The sequence below is a fragment of the Meleagris gallopavo genome, chromosome 1 (genome assembly GCF_000146605.3).
Source record: "Meleagris gallopavo isolate NT-WF06-2002-E0010 breed Aviagen turkey brand Nicholas breeding stock chromosome 1, Turkey_5.1, whole genome shotgun sequence".
Lineage (NCBI taxonomy): Eukaryota > Metazoa > Chordata > Aves > Galliformes > Phasianidae > Meleagris > Meleagris gallopavo.
In genome coordinates, this window is record NC_015011.2 from 1,543,407 (window position 1) to 1,561,816 (window position 18,410).

An 18,410-nucleotide genomic window follows, 5' to 3' on the forward strand; every position below is an offset into this window, starting at 1 on the left:
AAAAGATAAAAACACTATAAAAACTCAAAGTTACATTATTGTAGCCACTGATTTTTACAGGACACTCCCAGATTTATCAGAACATCCCTTTCCATCCCTTTCTCTCTAGCGGATCAATGGACCACTACTGCTCCGACAAAATGACACTATTCAAGGATGGTATTTTTTCCTGGCAAATTCTCAGAAGAGCAAAAATGAGCTGCATTTCAATGCACTTGATGCACAGCTTCTCTGATGGTTTCTTTTGATTGAGTGATGTCTCCATCTTTCCTCTGCTACTGAAGGACATGGCAGGCTGCTAAAAGTCACAGGAAATCTCAGAATGATGTACCCACGCATGAAGCATTGAAAATAGAAAAAATGTAGCCCAATTCACTCAGTACAGGGGTCTGTAAAAGACTAAACATTGATTAAAAGTCTGAATTATGAAAATATGCTCATGCTTAGGCAACCTAAATGCTGATCAGAAGAAAGCTAACAATGCTTGCACAGCCTTCATCCCTGCTAGCAATTCAATGAGTGCATCTCCAGTCCCCACTCTTCTGATTTTGACATCCACACACCCTGGCACACAGTAAGACCACTGTGCATCAGTGCCACAAATAAATATAGGGAGATGAACCAAGATATGATTTATATTCTCCAAAGTAATCACAACAGATGAGACATCAGAAGAGCTAATGTTCTCAAAATTTAATTTTATTATTGGAATGGCTACACTTTGGATCGGGTCTGCGCTATAATAGAGCTATGCTTGCAATATATATGGCTTCCTGATGAACTGTCCTGCATGTACATCAGCCTACCCAGCCTACCCTTTTCGTGCTCAGAATGAGTTGATTGGTTCTATCGAAGACACTCAGAAATGGTAAAGAAGCAACAAGTTTTTGACTTACGTTTGCATGGGTCTCACCAATCAATTTGCTGTAGATGGCAACAGTAGCACACTGTGTGTTCGAGTCACAGAACCACAGAATCATTTGAGTTGGAAGGGACCCTTAAAGGTCATCTGGTCCAACTCTCCTGCAATGAACAGGGACACCTACAGCTTGATCAGGTTGCTCAGAGCCCTGTCCAGTGAGTCTGAATATCTCCAGGAATGGGGGAATCCACCACCTCTATGGGCAACCTGTTCCATTGCCTCACCAATCTTCCTGTAAAAAACTTTTTTTCTTATATCCAATCAAAATCTCCCGTGTTCTACTTTGCAACAATTTCCTCTTGTCTTACCCTGAAAGATAATACTGCTGAGCTCTGCGATAAAAACAAAAATCATTTCCTAAGAACCAAACTCTTACAAACTTGTTGACAAATGTCTGACCTTCAAAGATATACTGGAACTTGTGCTGCTGGAGGCTGGCGCTCATGGCTTCCTCGATGGCACTGATGTCCTTATTGAGCCGGACAACAAGGGGGTCATAGTCCATGCTCTCCACATTGGCAACGATGGCATAGTTCCCTTGTTTAGCCAATGGGATCAGGTAGTGGAAGCAATGAACTCTGCAAGACAGAAGAGAGCAACGTTACAGCACAACTATGCCAACACTAAAATATCAGTGGGTGTTACTCAGAAGTAGTTCTAGGCAGAAAAAAACATTGTAGTAGGACGCTTATTTTCATGGAGAGAAATGCTAGTAATCTGTATGTTCAAGTCCTCTACAGGCTGTGCAGATCCCAGAGAAGAGAGTGAAAGCCTATCAACAGAAACACGACTCAAGAGCCAAATGATTTGGGCAAAGAAGAGCATGTTTGCACTGCTTGTTCTGTGTTTGGCTTTTCAGCCAGGACTGAAAAGACGGAGGATAACTGAAGGGACCATTCCCTTGTGAGCAAAACATCCCTCATGGTCTGGATGCCAGCTGCAAAGGTGCCTACTGCCAGCACACCAAGCAGCTCTAGGAGGCTTGGAGGATGTACGGTGCCCATTTCCAGTGCCTATTTTCCCTTGCTCTGATGTGAAGAACTAAGAGAATTTTTTTTTTTTTTTTAATCTCATTACCAGTCCATGGAGGCCTTCAAAGTTTCTAATTTTTAGATAATTATCTCATTTTTTTTATCATGCGTTAGCCAGTTCCCCAGCAGAATCATAGAACTGTTTGAGTTGGAAAAGACCCTTAAAGATCATCTATTCCAATTCCTCTGCAGTGAACAGGGATATCTACATCTCAGTCAGGCTCTGATGAAGAGTATCTCTGTAACACCTCTGCAGTGATTAAGGCTGCCAAGGAGGCAAGTTTTTCCTTTTATTTCTCCCTCCAAACACCAGCACGTTTGTGGTGACCTTGACATGGCTTTGTGGTTATGTCTTCTGAAAAGCACTGCTGATTACACTGTGGAAAAATGACATATATGAGGATACTGCAGGGATACATAGAGGCTACTGAGCGTAGTTAAGCTCTCTTGAACATAAATCTTTTATTTTTGGAATAATAAAAACCAATGAAACAAAAAAGCCCCAAGCGAATTACTTATCATGACAATATATTAAATACATTAGAGGTAAAAGTGCTTCCTTATAATTTTCCTTCTAAAGTTCAAGCAAGTAAAAAGCAATTTTAAGAAACGAGTGGCTACATCTGCATTAAATGCATCTGTCTCTTGACCTATCTTCAGAGGTGAGTACAAAGGATCCTCTATTAACAGATATGACCTGCACCATCACTCTAAAATGCCAAGTGCCTTTTAACCAGGTTCTCCATTTTCAAACATGTTGGTTCTGCAGCACTTCAATACTGATGCTCCAGTGAGTAACTCCTTGCATGTACTGTTAGCCCCTTGTAACTGGAAAAAAATGAGTGAGCCAGGATGCATTCAATGGTAACTTGAAGGCCAAGACTGCATCTTCCCAAACATTTAATACGACTGCAACTTTCCAGTTTGCCATACATGTTGATCTGCTGGCAACATGCCTTGCCATCATCTTTTCAATCAAAGGAAAAAGTCCTGTGCACTCACATTTTGTTCTGCAAAAATCTGCAATTAGGTCATTTCTCTTGAACTCATAGTGGAAAATGCTATGATCAGCAAAGTCAATAGCAAAACTCCTTTTTGTAATTCTTGGGTTTCACCCACATCACTCAATGGGGACTGGGGTCAGGAGTTTGGTTGGACTCTTCTAAATTTCATCCATCAGGGAATCATAGCCGAACTGCAGCCTGGCTGAAATATCCCTTGCATTCAAAGCGTATCTCAGGTTCAGCACACTGAGACATAAAATTCATGCCAGGCTGAACAGCACTGGGTTGAGATGGGGTGGGAGATGTGGTACATGCCCCATCCCTGGAGACATTCAAGGTCAGGCTGGACTGGGCTCCAAGCACCTGACTGAGCTGTTGATGCCTCTGTTCATTGCAAGGGAATTGGAGCAGATGACTTTTAAAGGTTGCTTCCTATGATTCTCTAAGTTGTGATGAGTAAGTTCTGGCTTCTGTGTCCCAGTCCTCATGGAAAATGTCCTTGAGGTGGCCATTGCATGCAAGTTCAATCTAGGCCAACCTCCAGAGTGAAAATATACCTATCATTTAGCACCTGCTCCTATATAATGTTGTAGAGGTGTTTTTTAATAGTAAAACATGGTAATAGATTAAGTAATCTGAAATTTCATGGTTATTTGTGACTAAGGAACCATAGAATCACTTGAGTTGGAAGAGACTCTTAAAGGTCACCTAGTCCAACTTCCCTGCAAAGGGACACCTACAGCTCAATGAGATTGCTCAGAGCCTGGTCCAGCCTGTCCTGTAATGCCTCCATGGTTGAAGCATCCATCACCTCTCTGGGCAACCCCAAAAGAAATGGTTAATGATCTGGATGTGCCAACAGGTTCCATTTAAGGAAGTAGATGTAAACCCAAGGTGCAGGGTCTCAGGGACCATAGTCCTCGGGTCATGTTCTGATAGTTGTAGAGGAGAATCTAACCCCAGGCTTGTGCCAATCAGCATCTGGCAAAGCTGTGAACAAATGGGGGGTCCCTAAGGTAAGAGAAAACCAAGGTGATCATTGCAAAGTCTCAACCCCTCTTTTGCTGTCTACAGTTGTGAAAATTGTCTTGAATTATATTTGCACCTATTTCTGCTTAACCAAAGTGTGATGGAAAACCAGAAACCCATTCAGGCTGGTACCCGTATCATGAGTCTGGGTTAGCCCTGGCATCACCTTGCATTACACTGCAGCTGGAAAGCTGCTCCATTTCCATATTTTAACAATCTTTTCTTCAAATCCTTCAAGCCCCAGCTCATCTGTGATGCCTGCAATCAAGTGGGCAGCAGATGATGGATAGCAAGTTGAAAGGCTGCTGACAATAACTGATGTGTATTTTTTTAAAGCTACATACTGACTTCATGAGAGCTCTGTCAACATACATGAAGACAAAATATGGCTCAGGATATGCCCCAGAAGAACAAAACAATGGCCCATCAAGTCTCATTGCCTGTCTATGACATCCACTTATATTTGATGCTTCAGAAAAAAAAGAAGCAGTGAAAATGCACCTGGCCAATGCATAAGGGACAAACGCTTTCCTAGCCCCAGAGTGGACAGCTGGCAGCCTGAAGAAAAGAATTTGCTGCTTTTCATCTTCGCATGTGTAGTCAGAGACATCACAAAACTCTCCAGCCCTTTAAAAGTTCCAGCTGGTGCTTACCTTATATTCCCCAGATTCTCTCACTATTTGAAAAAAAAAAGCAGTAAGAGAAGCTTTTATTTGCAATCCAAAGCGCAATGGCTAATAAATATGCAGACACCTGTTAGGCTTTAAAAACACTGTGCAATTATCTATGGACAAAGCCTGCAAAAAACTTTTCTTCCTAGTTTTTGACACAAAAAACAGACCCTCCTGCAAAATCCCAGCGTTGGTATCTTGCCTACGCCCCACATTTGGCCACCCATAGTTATGGGACCTGGCATTTCTGGATACATCATAGAATCATAGAATGGCCTGGGTTGAAAAGAATCACAATGATTAGCCAGTTCCAACCCCCCTGCTATGTGCAGGGTCATCGACCACCAGACCAGGCTGCCCAGAGCCACATCCAGCCTGGCCTTGAATGCCTCCAGGGATCCAGGGGCATCCACAACCTCCTTGGGCAACCTGTTTCAGTGTGTCACCACCCTCTGGGTGAAAAACTTCCTCCTAATATCTAACCTGAACCTTCCCTGTCTAAGTTTAAAACCATTCCCCCTTGTCCTATCACTATCCTCCCTCATAAACAGCCGTTCCCCCTCCTGTTTATGTGCTCCCTTCAAGTAGTGGAAGGCCACAATGAGGTTTCCCCAGAGCCTTCTCTTCTCCAAGCTACACAAGCCCAGTTCCCTCAACTTTTCTTCATAGGAAGGCAGGCAAATATACCATTCATATGTCCTATATGTGCCATAATGTGACCTCTGGACACAGTTTTGACCTGCAGCTTTCTGAGCTCACCACAACCCCCAAATTCTGGGCTTTTACCTGACTTCCAAATGTAGAACCAGCAGGCAGCGGTCAGCCATCTCTTGGAAAGACCTGGCCAGCTCACTCAGGGTTTGCAGGATCTGTTCGGATGCAGGAAGGTTTTCCATGCTGGCATGGCTGTCCTGGCCAGGAGATATAGCTAGCAAAAAAAAAAAAAAAAAAAAGGGATAAATCAGTGACATATTTCATTGATACCACTTGGCTTTAGCAACTACAGCATATTGACTGCTTCCACCGTAAGCGTGCGTGACCTCTTCTATCTTTGGCTGAGCAGTGAAATCTATGATTTGGGAGTGAAAGAAGCAACAAACTGCTCCTGTGATTGGTTAAACTCCAGAATGAATCTTAGGGGTTAAATCAACCACCAGAATACATCTGCTTGGGAAGATACTGCTCTGTGACATGTATTTTTGCAAAATCCAGGAATGTTTATCTTGCTTTGCTTGGAGTGAGGAAGGAGCTGCGCTGGGGCCAAACCGTGGCACCAGTAAGAAAGATGACCCTATTTAGTCACGATAGACTTCCTTATGTAATCACAAGTGAACCCCATCTGCAAAAGTCATGGAGAGCAGAGACATTTTCATCATTTATTTCTTACCATCCCACTGTGAGCCAGCAAACAGCTACTATTTCTGCTTCATGGGCAACAAACTCCGAAAAGAAGAGTTGTGGATACTGGCTATGGCCATAGTTGTGAGATTGCTGTCCTGTGTATATCATTCTGTGGGTCTAACTTCTTTAATTTCATCTGTATCACTCACACCAAGAGCTCTTTAAAACACAGTTATCAAATATTCTGCCCTAATTAGAGGAAGCAAATTCCAAATATCTGAGTTCAAGCTCTCATTCAAGCAGCATTTGAGCAATGACTTTGTGCATAGGGTGATTAGCAGTGTTTGAAATTATGCAGACCTGTTTAGGCACCTTGCATCTGAATGTGTGTGATGGCAAGGGATGCCTTGGGCCATCAAGTCCATCAAGTCCCACAGCCTTGGGTAGATAATAGTATGACATACTGAAGTCATTCAGACTTCTACCCTCCTTACTTCCCTGAGCTACTCCTTTAAAGCCTCACTTCTCCAACACTGATGTTAGAGGTTGGGATCTAATTTCCAGCCTACGCTTATTCACTGATATTTTATATTTAGTTCTTCATATGCCATCATTATTCTTTGCCTGATGGAGGTTTCCATCATCGGTATTTATCTCCTGCTGCAGAACAACAAACTCATTGAGGAGTGGGAATTTCCATCCCCTCTTCATCCTAGGAGCAACTCTGCACCCCTTCCACGCTCAGTTATTTTTTTGAGCACTGCTAACCAGAGATGGGTGCTGTATTTCAGCTCTCACTGCTGCCACAATGGGACCACAGCTTTCCCATCTCTCCAGGAAATATTCTTTTTTGCTCTTTTGCTTCGATATCTGCTTTCTTTTCATGGTTGTTTCACATTTTCAGCTCATATTTGTTCCGTGGTCAACCTGAATAATGAAGGTGTGCTATCTGCTGGTGCTAAGAATTGGCTTGTTTTCTTGTTTTCTCTTGCCTTCCCTAATGTTTGGTACATAATAAACACTCAGCCAGACACAATGCAGCGCAGTACAGAAAGGATTTGTACATTGCTAAGGAACTGTTGACAACAAACTTTAATTGTGATGGAGACTGATCAGATAAACGTCTCTTGGCACTGTTTGTACAGCCAGTGACTTTCTTTGAAATAAGAACCTATGCGGAGCTTTGGATTTGCTTGTAAAATTCTTCAGATCCAGTCTGAAAAGCAAAGACAAAATGAGGAGACAAAAGTCCCAATGTATTTTGTCCGAAACAGCACTGTACGTATAAGACAGATCTGTACAACTAAAGGAGTGTGAGAAAGCAAAAGGAAAAGACTGCACACATCAAAGCACCAAATTGTACATCTTACTTTACTGTGAATGACTACAGAGAAAACCATGCAAGGAAAAAGCCATGTTAAATACAGCTCCAGGAAGCAGCCTCCTTTAGCAACTCCTCCAATCACAGAAATATGGATGAAGTTTAATTTTAACAAACCTTTCAGCTAGGACATTTGTTTCCCTAGAGGGTGGTGGGGCTTATGGATCATGCAGATTCAGGTCTGCAGAATGGGGGGGGGAAAAATCCATTTTTAGTCAAAAAACTCTAAATATTGACAAGTTTTTATTGGTGTTGCTCCTGGAGATGGACTTGCTGTTACAGCACAGGAGTGTTGCTGCAGCCTCAGGTTTGATTGTGCCAGCTTGCTCCAGCAGTGGAGATGGATGGATCCATCACCTGAAATGCAAGAGTCAGCTAATTTCTGCAGCGGAGAGATATATGCATATTTTTCTGCTCTCTATAATTCATTTACAGCAATTTAAGGGAAGTGGTAATTGTATTTGTCAGTGGAGATAAGAGGAGGAGGAAGACGGGGGCAATTTGTGCTTTATTTAAAGCCTGAGTGCTTAAATTCCTCTGGGTGTTCACTGTCCCCAAAGTGAAAATTTCTGGATGTTCCATGGGTCTTCCATGTCCCCAAGATAGAAAGTTCTGGGTGTTCCACATCCCCACAGTGAGAAGCTATGAGTGTTCCATGTCCTGAAGTTGGGAAGTTCTTCTCGGTCTTCTATGTCCTAAAGGTGGGAAGTTCTGGGTGTTCTGTATCCCCAGGGTGGGAAGTTCTGGGTGTTGTGCATCCCCAAGCTGGGAAGTTCTGAGTGTTCCATGTCCTCAAGGTGGGGAGTTCTAGGTGTTCCATGTCCCCAAGGTGGGGAGTTCTGGGTGTTCCATGTCCCCAAGGTGGGGAGTTCTAGGTGTGCCATGTCCCCAAGGTGAGAAGTTCCAGGTGTTCTATGTTCTGAAGGTGGGAAGTTCTGGGTGTTCTGTGTCCCCAAGGTGGGAAGTTCTCGGTGTTCCTTGTCCCCAAGGTGGGGAGTTCCAGGTATTCCATGTCCCCAGGGTGGGAAGTTCTTCCATGTGTTCTGTGTCCCCAAGGTTGGGAAGGAAGACCGAGTGCTGGCTTAAAAAGGTATATCCACTTCTCACGTGATATGAAGGCCCTGAAGTAGACTGTCACTTTTTGAGATCAAAAGACTTCCAGAGCCCTCCACTTGTCCCTTCTCCTTCCTCAAGCATTCAGAATGGATTGTCTCACTGTTGAGTCAGACAAGGAGAAAATCCCATTTCTTAAAGCCTAGTTCAGGAGATGTGAACCTGGAGCAAGGAGTAAGATAATCACAGCCTAAAGGGATATTGAACACAAACCTATTTTGGAACTTATTTTGGGCAGTTCTTTGGACAGACACTAGGGAAGAAGGGTGACCCTGCACCCCATGGTCATTCAACCCACCAGAACACTCTCAGCTCTCCACTTAAAGGGCAGAAGGAGGCATCTCAAACTGAAATGCTGGAAAAGCAACACCATAGATCCATAGTCATTCATATCTTCTTCTCCTCCTTTATAAATACCTTGGCCCGTTTACACCAAGTCAAACAATGAGCCTTTCTAGCCAATAAAACACCCAGTGGTTGGGTAAGCAGCAGCCAGCAACTTGTTCCTTAGTCCCTTATCATCCTGCAGCCTCAACAGATGAATTTCAGTTGCCCTGAGTCGTCTTCCTGTGCTTCTGGATAACAATTACAGCTTTGTTTGGAATTTCTTTTAGCTCGCTGTAAGCACAGCCAAGATATCTCACTCTGAGGAGAGGGAACATTTCATTCCAACAAACATGAGAAAAATAAACTTAACACGCTAGTTGTCACCCATGATTTCAATCATTTTGCAATTCAATGGGACGCTGGTGTCTCTTGACAGATTGTGCCTTGTAAATCGATGGATGTAAATTACCAGGCCTCTGGAATATTAAACAAAACCTGCAGCATTGCCCATAAACAAACCTCTGTATCCAATCAAGGTCTACAATAGTGCGTCCTGCTTGAGCAGAGAGACTGTTAACAGATTTGAATGATTTAAGAGTGCAGGGAGAAAAATCAATCTAAGGTTACTGCCTCTGCTTTGGCTCCGGTGCAACCTGAGCCTGAGAAATAAACCTGCAACATGTTCACACTTTACATATAGCACTATATGCCACTGCCTAGCAGAGGGAAGAGGAAAGGTTCACAGAAACATTTTACAACTCTGTTGGAAGAAAAACTCATATTTGAGAAAGAGACATGGTCTGAAACCCTTACTGTGTCCCAGAGGTAATATTAGGGACCAGCTTACACCTTTTCAATCTTTAATTTCTTACTCCCTTCCTCTCTGGAAAAGGAAATCCCAAACTAATCATTAATACACACATGCAAAAGGAAATTGTTATTGGTTCAGTGCTGGACCATGCCTTTGGAGACTTGGGGTTAACCCCTATCTCTGCTGGTGACTTTTTGGAGCTCTTGGCATACCACTTTCTCTCTCCATGCTTTGGTTTGCAGTGGGTAAAACCTGGGGTGTTTTTATATATCACTGCCATGCAAGCAGGATTTAAGGTCTCCTCATCTCCTGTTCTTGCAGCCTTTAGAATCACAGAGTCAGTAAAGTAGGAAAGACCATTGTGACCATCTAGTCCAACCATCAGCCCATGTCTGTGACCAATGAAGACCTTGGACATGGTGTAGATTCACCCTCTAGACTCACTGCCACATCTGCCCTTCTTTTGAACACCTCCAGGGAGAGTGACTCCACCACTTCCCTGGGCAGCCTGTTTCAATGCTTCACCACTTTTTCTGAAAAGTTTTTCCTAATATCCAACCTGAACCTCCCCTGGTGCATCTTGAGGCCATTCTCTCTCACACTACCACTGTCACCTGGGAGAAGAGACTGACCTCCACCTCGCTACAACCTCCTTTCAGGTAGTTGTAGGGAGTAATAAGATCTCCCCTGGGCCTTCTCTTTTCCAAACTAAAATGCCTCCATCCAACCAAAAGTAGTGGAAATCACTGGGGCATCACCTCTGCACAGCTGCACGGAGATGGCTGCATTCTGCCCTGGCAGCAGGAGATTTGCTGGAGATGAAAAGCCTTAAGTAACTACAGAGAACTGGACAAAGCAAGTCAACTCAAATGTTTTTCTTTCTGTGGGGATAACTACCAGGACCCTGCTCTCAAGCCACTTTTCTTTTTGTGGTTACACATCCTTCCTTCCAATTTGATATCCTATTGCTCTTGAGATGCCGTCTCAATCTAATTTAGAGTTTAAGCTCTCCAAGGAGCAAGGGTTTTCTCTTTTTATCCTCTTGCAAAGTGCTCTGCACACCTCTGGTGCTCAAGAAATAATGAAAAACAACAACTATACGCAACCCATATGCCCACTTGGACTGGTTTCTGGCTTCAGAAGTATTATTTGTAGCTCTAAGGCATAGATCACTCACTGCCTGCCTCTAAACGGGACTGTTTGGGGATCTCAGAGCTGCAGTTCTGCAGGAAAGTAATGGAATGAGCCATAAAATCTGGAACTGGATTTTGATTTTTTTCCCAAGCTCATGAGATTTATTTCAGAGGAACCTGTATTTCTACAGGAACCTGTAGATTTATCTGTAAAAAGACAGATTTTGGCTTTGACATCCTTCCCCTTACTTCTCAGAAGCGTGTCTGAACCTCTGGGCCTCTCAGATATGGATAATTACTTAAGATATTTACGTAGTTATTGATGCACTATTCCTTCTGACATAAATTGTTTTCTGTATAAGTTTTAAGCAGAATCATAGAATCATTACGATTGGAAAGACCACTAAGATCATCCAGTCCAACTGTCAACCCATGACTGTGACTGATCTAGACCATGTCCCTCAGTGTCACATCTACCCCTTTCTTGCAAACCACCAGGAAACAACGTTGGGCAGGATTAAATCTTGTGCCCAACTCTTGTGCTTACAGATGAGCCAGTGAGCAGAAGTGAGGACAACCTGCACCTACATAAGATACACCACTGAGTCTCTCACACACTGGATCCAACTCTTCTAAAAAACAAGTAACCTGAGGTGAGAAAAGTTCTGAGATACAGAGAACATCTCTCCTACATGCAGGTGGGATGAGCATGCAGCTGAAAATATCGATTGATAGTGAAACACTGGGAAGAACAGGGAGTCTTGTTAAAGCAAAGCAAATACCAAGAAAGGACAAGCTTTAATAGGTGAGGACCTTTCAAACAACAGATGTGAGGGTGGAATTTTCTAAGTACTCAGAACTAGTCAGGCTCACCTTTTACTGCGATCATCAGAAAATTGCTCATCGATGTTGAAGGGGAAAAGCTATGTCAACACTTTAAGGTGAAGCCAGAAGTTGGACTCAACGATTCTTGTCGGTCCCTTCCAACGTGGGATATATTATGATTCTATAGGGATATATCATATGATTCTATGACTGCTACATAGTTAGAGTTTTGCTATGAATGAATCTGGTTCTTTAGCAGAGGCAACTGTGATCTTATGCAAAATATCATACGTATTATGGTTCAACTAGATGATCTCAGTGGTCTTTTCCAACCTTAATGATTCTATGACCCTATACTGGAAGATCCTTAAGGAGGGGATTTTCCCTTGCCAAGGAAACAGAACTTAAATGCAAAATCTGAAAAAAAAAAGACAAAACTTGAGAGTATCCTTCTATGCCTCTGTCCTACACTCCATGTTAAAATTCAAGTGCAGGAGATGGGACAAAGTAACTGTGATGGAAAAAAAGCACTGCGACCTCATTTACGATGAGTGCTGATAAGCAGGCTGGGCTGCAGCCCCCATCAGTTCAGTAAACACTAATGATGAGGAGAGCACAGACTGTCACTGGTGATAAAGAACAGGCTAAACACTCTATTAGTTTTTCATTTTGTGAATTAATGTTTTTTATGGTGTGTGTACACTCGCTAGTTAATGAATTGTCTCGTTAGAGCTGTCTGCAGAGCTCCTTGTCTGCCTCTGCTGGCAGACATAAATTTCAAGAGGAAATTAGCACTTTAAAAAAGGCAATAACTCCTCTAAAACTGGTTTGTTTTCCATTAGTTTCTGCAAATACGCAGCTTCAGGAAAGGGATTATCATGGAAAGAAGTCCATGTCCCCTGAGCTATGGGAGTAGGACAAAAATTGTGGTGGGAGTGTCTACCTCTGTTATACAATAACCTGCTGGAAAGTCTGGTTGCTGAACGCTTTTCTTTAAATATGTGACATTCAAGTCTGGAAAGGGCTTAGGAATGAGGGGAAGGGAAGGGAAGGGAAGTGAAGGGAAGGGAAAGGAAAGGAAGGGAAGGGAAGACTGGAAGGGAGAGGAGGCAAAGGGAGAGGTGGGGAGGGAAGAGAAAGAAGACTTTTCATTTAAAGTATCTAAAAAGGGTGTGGGTTTTTTATTATTTGTTTTTGTTTTTTTTGTTTTGTTTTTCCCCTTAAGGAAGCACAATTGTGCAAATGCAGCTTAAAGCAAGAGAGCTATCTCATCTGAAGACTCTGAATATGTAGAGGTCTCTTTCAACAGGTCAGGGATTGCTGTTCCAGTGCTATTCAGATATAAAAACTCTGTGAAATTTTCCTGTTTTCAGTACCTTACAATATAACTTTCCCCTTCCTCTTTCCCTCTTTTGGGGCTGAACTCTATTATCAAAGAAGTAACTTGATTTAGAAACTTCTGTCAAGGCACAATGGAGCCAAAAATTTACCCGTAGAATGAATTTCTTTCCTAATTAAAGTCAGCAAGAGACTGCCACTGGCTTCAAATGGCTGGCTTTTAAAAACTGTCCAAAGCTGTGAATGAATGAGCAAAAATGAGTGGAAGCAAAACAGAAAACTTCAAGATCAGCTGCTTAGCAAAACGCAACAGGTCCTCAGAGCTGATGAAGATTATTTCCTCTCAACTGTTAATAAAGAATGCTTCGCAGCACTCAGAATACACATAATGTACATATCATCAAATTAACAACATTTCAGCAGTATCTGACTCTGAGCATGTCAGCTCAGCTATCAACTCAGTGGTGAGCATGGGGCAGAAAAGCCAAGCATTGTGAAAACTGCAGAAACATTTGCAGGAAGATGCGAAGTGAAGCAGAGGGAACTTCAGGCATTTATGCACTGACTTAACGTGTGATTCTCCCCAAATCATTATTAGGATATGCCTTTCATGAGCCAAAATGTTTGATTTCTGTGACAGCTGAAAGAATAAGACAGATGGGTGATGGCCACTTGGGTTAGTAATAAAAAAAACAACCAACGAAGAGTTATCAACCTGCACATAAGGCTATATCAGAACTAGAAAAAAAAAATAAATCAGTGATTTCTGATAGGACACGTAAAAAGCACCATAACTAAGCCCTGAAATAAGAACAGAGGGATCAAATGGCACTGGCACAGGTTGCCCAAAGAAGTGGTGGATGCCCCATCGATGGAGACGTTCAAGGTCAGCCTGGACCAGGCACTGAGCAATCTGATTGAGCTGTAGACGTCCCTGTTCACGCAGAAGAGTTGACTAAATGGCCTTTTAGGGCCTCTTCCCATTCAAACGATTTTATGGTTCTACTTTTTGCTTCTACCCTTGCTTTGCAAAACAATTTATTACTTAACAGAACACCTACAGACTGATCAGGTGCTCAGAGCCCCATCCGGCCTGACCCTCACAGTCTGACTTCTCCACCATTCCTGGTTATTTAAGAGTTATATTCTACAAGACCCATATGAGTAAAGCCAGAGGTTAGATCAGAGCAAGCCTATTACATACCTACTGTAGCCACTGTGCAAAGCGACTCACTGGTGATGTCAACGGTTGACTACGCTTTCGACTCCAGCCACCTAATTTTGGAAATGATTTTGCCCCAGCCCTATAGGAAGCTGTCACCTCTTAACACACCAAGGAGGAACAGGTGGATTTACTGCTATTAATCTTTGACACCATTGAGTCATTCACTTCAGAAGAGATAAACACATCCTAATGCATCAACCAACTGGTGTGGACAGCAGGCTCTTCGGAGTTATTTCCACAAAAACCTTGATTTCCTGGTATTACTCATGAGGGATCCTCATTTTAAAACGGTTTGAAAGCACTGCTAATTGGGTCACTTATTTACATGACAATCCCCCGCGTTTAAGGCTGGTGGGTGGGAGGAAAGAATGCTGGAAGAAGAGTAATTAGTGTAATCATGAGGGTAAGCTAAGTGCTGACCCCAAGGCACCAGATCAATACTGGGACTGCATCCTGGTGGTGTGCTTATTGTCTGAGATAAAGAATAGTGAATGCTGAGCATCGAGGTCAGAAAAACAACGTCTCATTTTCTAACCATTAAATATTTGATGTAAAGCATGAAGGCTGGAGAAAGGAGTAACCACTAATCCATATAGACAGCTTCTCTGCAGACATTCAAAGGCACTGAAAGGCACTGGGAGATGACTTTGACAACAAAACAAGAGCTCTTAGCTGGCTGACGACTGTGTCATTTTATTCCCCGGTATCCAGCAAAGCAGATCCATATCTGAACTATGAAAAATTATAATCAAAATTATAAACCAAACCAAAATCATTTCTTAATGCTCAGGCCTTACAAAAACAGCCATTTTGTCTTCATGAGGCCACCAATTCCCTACTGGTTTGGAAGGTTAAACTTACCACTTTGCTGTCCCAAACAAACTTTCATTGCCTTTGTTCCTCCAGACGCCAGCTCCACTAAGATAGTACCAGCTGGACTCTTGTCTCCTACCTGAATTACTCTGCTCAGCTCTTGTTCAGCTTCAGGTGGTGTTAGGAGGCACAACTTTGCTTTTGGATCCAAGACAATTCTGCTGAATTGGCACTCGGAGGGGAAAAAAAATCCCACTTTCATTTGTTAAGTCAATCCATTGAAACTTGAGGCTCTAAGTGAAAACACACCTCCGAGCATTGCTGATGGCTCTTGGAGTCATTGATACAACAACAAATACAATTTTGCTTTTGGATCCAAGACAATTCTGCTGAATTGGTGCTTGGAGAAGAAAAAAAAGTCCCATTTTGATATGCTAATTCAATCCATTGAAGCCCAAGGCTCTCTAAGAGAAAACACATTTCTGAGCATTGCTGATGGCTCTTGGAGTCATCGATACAAGGCTCACATATGGAGAATGTCAGGATACTGCCAGACACTTAATATTTCCTCTCTGGACATCTTCTGAAAGGCCTCTGCACTATGACATTGTTCCCTCCAATGGCCTTCTACCATTCAGAAGAGAGTAACTGTGGATGCTGAATTGAAGCTCTAAATACTATCTAAGAGTTTCTTGTTTGAAGCATATTTCCATAAGTTTAAGCACATTCGTGGCTTCTACTAAAGCTACAAATGGTGATTAATTTGGTCAGATGATCAGATATGGTTTGGTTTGGACTTAACCAACTTCATTCTGCTGTGCTTGAGGATGGTAAAGCTCTCATGTTCTTGCTCATGGTCCCAGCTAGGGAAACCCATGACTCAAGACTTGTCTCTTAACTAAATACCAGACCCAGACATGTTATAGTCAACGATGGGATTTGCAGTAGTGGGAAAATGGCACTGGTCATCACTGCAACATTCAAGAGACATCAGACAAGGACAAGGATGAGCTCCGGGATTGACAAGATATGTAGATATTATGGCCAAAAAGATCTATTCCTATCAGTTTCCTCAGACTATCCTCTAAACCAAATATCTCCAACTGACACCACTCTGAACCAGCTGTCCCCAGCAATGCTAACACGCTCAGCCCTGAAGAAGGACTTGACATCTTCAGGATTAGCCATATGGTATGGAGAGAGTGAACTTATGTGTAAAATACCTCATATGCACAAAATAAGTTAACTTTATCAAACAGGCTGGATGGCAGAGATGGGGAGAGATCCCACCAGGATGCTGACATCTCCCTTCATCCATCATCTCCTTCTTCCCCTTCAGCACAGCTAAGATGGAAAAAAACAAGTTGTTTTATGGAGGTCCAGAGCAACTGAGAAGGGGAACTGATCCCCTTTTCTGCATTTCCAGAGCTGCACTGACTGTCCAGGTACTGGAACAGGAAAAAATGGAATTGGAAAATGAGACTGCTTAAGAAGTGAAATGGGAAAGCTGTCATTTAGACTAAGTTATATTGCAGCAACTGGAATTCATCAAATGATACAAGCACTCATGATTTATCTTTTTAAGTTAATGGCAGATGTTTTACATTTGGAAGAAATTTGTGGCTTTTTTTCTTTTAGAAATGCAGTTTCTTTGAAATAATAACGCAGCAGCATTCACTTCTCCTGCGTGGGGTCAGGTATGTGCTGATCATCTTTAATCTGGCTTTTAAATAAGCCTCTCTATTAATAGATCTCTGCAAAAAAGTTCCCCGTGAGCAATCAATACGGCAAGATGCGTTACAAGCTCGGTGACAGAAAAAAAATAAGCTCCAACTGGAGAGAAATACAGCCACATTTAAGAGCTGAATTCAGTTCATTAGAAACACCAGGGTTAAACACAAAGACCTGCCCGGGTTCACCACCGTGGTGTGGTCTGACTGCAAAATGAAAGACATCAATTTTACCACCGCGTCGGCCCTGATTTTCATTTGTGCTGAGACCCCTTTACACCACTCTGTCAGTAGAAAGGGGCCTTAAAGTGACTATAAATTACAGCTCTTTTACTCTGGCAGAGTGGTATAAAAGCGCTCCGCCATCCATTTCCAAAGGCATCACTTTCTCAAGTGTTGTGGGATGCTTTCTATTAGCCATCAAAGCCTATTTCACTATGAGGAGACCCACAGAGCCAGGCAACGGGGAGGCTGACCCACAGGTGCAAAGTGGTCCAGGATAGTCTTGATCCTATAACGGCCTTCCTAACCGTTTTGAAGTATTTCAGGATCTACGGCTGGAAAATGTAATGCAAATGCCTGGTATTATCATTGCTAAGAGCAAGCCAATGACAGAAACCTGCAGTATTTGTCAAAAAGCTGTTCTACAAGCCATTTTTTCCCCCCTTCTTGCTTTTGGATGAAGTGGTAGCACACCGGAACTGCTGCATGTCTGGAGGGTGAAGTGCTGCCTATCCACTGAAGAAATGGCAATGGTGTCTTCTCTATATTGCCCTGTGATTTTGGGGTGAAAGCACCCCTGAATGGAAGGAAACAACTGGCTTTTAAAGAACTGGGGATAAAAAAGTCATGAGGCTGAAGGTCTTCTTAGGTACTTCAAAAGTACCAAACTCTGTCCTTGCCACCCTAACTATAATCTGTAAAATGGGGAGGGAGAACCACAGATCCATATCCTTCCAGTTAGAAGGGTGTCCAAATGCTCCGTTTGAAAAGAGACTGTGATATTTCCATATTTATCATTAAAATCACATGCACTTGTATTAATAAAATGCAGTAATTAGCTCCATGCCTAATGCAAATTGCCCTCAGGTTTTTCCATGCTTCTTGCCTAACACTGGGTTCTTCCCTCCCAGATATGAAGGTCAAAGCATTGAACATCAAGAGCTTTGACAACAAAGTAATCATTGGCTTAGATTTGGTTTTAAAACAGTATGTTTTGAGTCCCTCATACTTTTGCTTTCTGCTAAGAAAAGGGATAAATGTACGTGTATGCGTGTGATTCTCAAATATAGCAAGATTCTCACTTAACAGTATAAATCCAGGACCTTGGATGCCACAAAAAGCAACAAGCACCATACAATAAAAGCACTCAGGCTTTTCTTTCTTTTTTTTTTTTTTCTATTTCTTGATTTCAGCATTCTTCTCATCAAACTTTTCTTCCTGTGGTGCTCCCTGATGGACCTCCCTACTCTGAACATGGAGTTCCACTACATGTTACTAAAGAGACTTTCCATTTGTGGACAAGGATGTGACAGGAGAGATGTCTTTCTTGGGACTACTTCTAGAGTCCTGACAAAACTGTTAAGGTACTAAAATTGTAATAAAAATATTCCTCATTAAGGATAAGAAACAGAAAACATACCCAGAAACTAACCATGATATAATGAACAACCTTTGAGTTGACAACTCTTTGATGCAAGAGTATCTACTTCTCTA

At 42.5% G+C, this 18,410-nt stretch overlaps 1 protein-coding gene across 1 annotated transcript in view; it reads right to left on the minus strand.

The window, feature by feature from the left end:
• EXOC4 (exocyst complex component 4) overlaps positions 1-18,410 on the minus strand; it is a 400,122-nt gene that overhangs the window by 31,182 nt on the left and 350,530 nt on the right. The window contains exons 15-16 of the mRNA XM_010710270.3: positions 5,444-5,585; positions 1,322-1,500 (exon numbers count right to left, since the gene is read on the minus strand). Of these exons, the coding sequence (XP_010708572.1) occupies positions 1,322-1,500; positions 5,444-5,585 (321 nt within the window). The remainder of the gene's footprint in view (positions 1-1,321; positions 1,501-5,443; positions 5,586-18,410) is intronic.